Source organism: Plecotus auritus, assembly GCF_963455305.1.
Source record: "Plecotus auritus genome assembly, chromosome: 9".
Classification (NCBI taxonomy): domain Eukaryota; kingdom Metazoa; phylum Chordata; class Mammalia; order Chiroptera; family Vespertilionidae; genus Plecotus; species Plecotus auritus.
The window spans coordinates 154,349,432-154,352,956 of NC_137783.1; the positions used below are offsets into that span (position 1 = coordinate 154,349,432).

Sequence of the window (3,525 nt, forward strand, 5' to 3'; positions counted from 1 at the left end):
GACACTCCTGAACAAGCGGGTCCCAGCTCATGGCTCACATCGTGGAGCGGGGCGCGGGCGGGGAGCGGACCGCTGCTCCTGCAGGGAGGATGGCCTGGCCGCTCCTGGCTTCGGGTCCAGGCCCCTCCTGACCTCTGGGCAGCAGGCAGGGGGCAGGTGGTGGTGGGCTCAGTCTCAGGGGCAGATGGGCTCTCACAGGACCCTCCCCAGGTGAAGACACAGCGCTGTCACATACACGTGCTTTATTTATTGACCTCCATTGCAGACACCTGTGCGTCTGCGCAGCTGGGAAAGGGGTGAGGGCCTCAGTCTTGGGGCAGGTGAAAGGAACCCCCGTAGCCGCGATTCATTGCAGTGGTGTAAAATACGATGACCGTGATGATGACGGCAAGTATGACAAGGATGCCCAAGACCACGGCCCAGATGTTGAGGCACTTGGCGGTGGACGCATAGCTCTGGGCCCCAATCACGTCTCCCACCATCCTCCGGTCCCTAGACTGGGGGAGAAGAGATGATGGTGAGGGGTCTGGCCGGGCCCTGGGGACAGCCAGGCGCTGGGACTCAGGCCCGCCCCTGGCTGCTCCCTGCCCAGACCAGCCTCCACCTGCCCTCAGCCAGGTCAGGGACCCCCTCCCTGTTCCCTGGAGCCTGAGCAGGCCAGGCCAGGGGGACCTCCCTCCAGCCTCTCAGCCTCTCCAGGGCCTCAGGGCTCCTCTCCCCCTGCTCTGGCCCCCAGCAGGCTTCTCCACACCCCCCCTCCCAGGGCTCCGGGTTTTTTGAGAACTTTTGTTCTCTATTCAGAGCCCTGAAGCCACAGGGTGAGTCAGAGGAGTGTAATTTCTGGCTTGATCCACAGGATATTCCTTGGAGTCCAGGGGACAAAGGCTGATCCTGCCGTCCCCAGGCCGTCTCACCGTGACCTGCACACACACACACACACACACACACACACACACGCGTGGGCTCCTCCATCCCAAGGCCGTCTGGGCAGCAGACCTGTGGGAGTCGCACACGCTTTCCAGGCAGCGCCCGCGCACCCACCTTCACGGAGTAGGCGAACGCCACGAAGCCCAGGCAGCAGGGGTTGAAGAAGAGGGTGTTGAACAGGGACCAGACGATGTGGTCGGGCACCACCGTGTCAGTCTGCACGTTGATGACCGTCGTCCTCGCTGCCATCGAGCTCTGGGGACCCCCCAGCACAGACACCTCGTGTTCCTCCTTGAGCACCTCATAGGATGGGGACACTGCGGTGCGGGCGCCAGGGAAGAAGGGCTGGGAGTTGGGGTTCATGGTGTCGGAGCGGAGCAGACGGCGTGCGGATCTGGACCCCAGGATAACGGAGCCTCAGTGGTGCTTCCTTTCCCTGTAAGTTTCGTTTTCCCCCAAGTTGTGTTTTGGCGATGTTCCTGGAGGGCGTCCCGGCCGAGGGAGTGTCAGGTTACACCAGAGCCCAGTAGAGAGAGGCGGAGGCCTGGGGAGGAAGGCGGGGGCCGGGCTGGGAGGGGGGGGGGCGTTTCCTGTCCCTGTCACTCCAGTCAGGCCTGTCTCAGCTACCCCAGGTCCTCACTGAGGCTGTAATGGGCCCCGGGGTGCCTCTGGTGTCTGGAGTCACCCCCTGAAGGGGATGTTATGGTTCAGACCTGTAAAGAATGTTGTGAGTGTATTTGTGTCAAACTGGCGACCTATGGGGAGAAGCAGAGCCTCAAGGAATTGAGATAATGCTCCGGAGAATGGGGAGTTCATACCTTGTTTTTATAAATTACCATCCAAAGGAAAATATGTCATTGGGGTACTTGAAATTCATTGGTGATCGATTAGGGGTGGCGGGAGAAAGCAAAGCAGGGAACCTCTGGGATTGGATAAGAAGTGAAATGATGGACATGTGCTCCTTTTACGCAGATGCCCGCAGGGTGGTTAACAGGGGGAGCAGCGGACAGGATAACAATAACAGTGAGGGAACGTCCTGGTGCCTCGTTGTGCCCTGAGGGGTGGGGGGAGGGGACGGGAAGTGACAAGTTCCCCAGAAGTCTCACCGATTGTTAACTTAGAGGCCCAAAGACAAATGAGCTCAGTTAAGATCTACGTTGATCTTTGTCGGGAAAATACAGGCCGGGACAGGACGCCGCCCTGGCACCTGTTTGCAGTGAAGTATTTCATTTTCAGACCATCCTTGGTGGTTATTTTAGGGCTTTGAGTTTGCACACCTGCCAGGCCGGCCTCCCCTGAGCTGTCAGGTCGGCGTGTGGCCCCTTCCGTCCACAGTCCACCGGGAGCAGCCGCTGTTCCTGCGAAGCGTGCTGCTTTGAGGTCAGGGTTGTTTCAGGCGAACTGTGTTCACAAAGCACAGAAGCCCCGAGAGAGAAGTTGGATCCCCTTTGCAAGACTCATTCACACGGTCAGGGCGTCTGTGCTGTGGGAAGAGGGGCTGGCCTCATATAGTGTAACCCCCATCTTACAAAGGACGCCTCAAAAAAAGGTCGAATTATGGAGTCATTTATTAAAAGCCGGCGGCATACGAGGGAGCAAAAGCGCTCCAGACCTCGCAGCCCCGAACAGCTCGCCACATCTGGCTTATATTGGCAGAATATCACAAAGGTGTCGATTACATCGTTGGGTCTGGAATGAGGAACCTGTTTTGTGAAAAAGCATTTTTACAGAAGCAGAATTGGAGCAAGTTAGTTATCTAACGTATCTACGAATCACTGAATCAACAGAAACGCATTATCTGGGACCACCTGGACGATTTAGAATAATTGTGCTGTCCAGATTCCGGGACCCCTGAGTCCACCGACACTCAGTTATCTGTAGCTACTGAGACAATTTAGGATCACTGTCTGTCCTGGGTCCCAGAGGAATGAGCTTCGATGACCCGTGAGATCACAATCAATGGGATATGCAAACCGCCATCAAGGGAGTTTTCAATCATACATAAGTTCAGAAAATCAAAATAACTTTTAAACGAGCACAGAACCCAAAGCAGCAAGGTTAAACTATTAAACAGCAATTTTTACCCAAGGGTGGTTGCTACCATACTTCACTATTGATGAGGAAGATGAGACATTTTGGGGGGAGGGGGGAGGGGGCGGCTATCACCCTCGCCCTGTAACTAGTGTTAACACTAGTTAATCAGTATCCCTAATGCACATTCCTGTTAGCCTAGAGTCTAGTCACTGCCCCTTCCTTAATTATCTGGTCTCGCAAGACCTATTTACCTAAATGCTCCCATTTGACAGAGGCCATACACCATGAACCATACACAGCCCCCAGAGGGGGGTAGCAGCGCTGGCGCCAGGCCAGGCCTTAGGTGTGGTCTCACGGGCCCCATCCCAACACACGGGGCTTTTTGCAAAGCCCTGGAAAGGTCCGGAAGTCTGATCCTTATTCGGGGGACAAAGACACCAAAGGGTAGAAAGGGAGAGCTTTCTCCATGTCTGCTTGCTCAGGATTTGGACACAGGCTGCCCTGAGTCACGTCCTGGTGCATCTGGAAATGAATGGGGTTTTCCCGTATCGCCGGGTGCGCCTG

The 3,525-nt window shown here is 56.2% G+C and overlaps 1 protein-coding gene across 1 annotated transcript; it reads right to left on the reverse strand.

Moving 5' to 3' along the window:
- Positions 1-226: 226 nt before the first annotated feature.
- LOC308233258 (interferon-induced transmembrane protein 3-like) lies at positions 227-1,455 on the reverse strand. Its single transcript, XM_080640157.1, has 2 exons — positions 1,042-1,455; positions 227-497 (listed from the first exon to the last, which is right to left on the reverse strand). Exons 1-2 carry the CDS (start codon positions 1,288-1,290, stop codon positions 306-308), a joined length of 441 nt encoding a protein of 146 aa, XP_080496283.1. The 5' UTR covers positions 1,291-1,455; the 3' UTR covers positions 227-305.
- Between the last annotated feature and the right edge of the window lie 2,070 nt (positions 1,456-3,525).

Excerpts from the sequence above, each read along its gene's own strand:
- LOC308233258 (XM_080640157.1), bottom strand. The coding sequence starts at position 1,290 with ATGAACCCCAACTCCCAGCCCTTCTTCCCTGGCGCCCGCACCGCAGTG. Across the intron at positions 498-1,041 it reads CGTTCGCCTACTCCGTGAAG|TCTAGGGACCGGAGGATGGT; the intron begins GTGGGTGCGCGG and ends CTTCTCCCCCAG.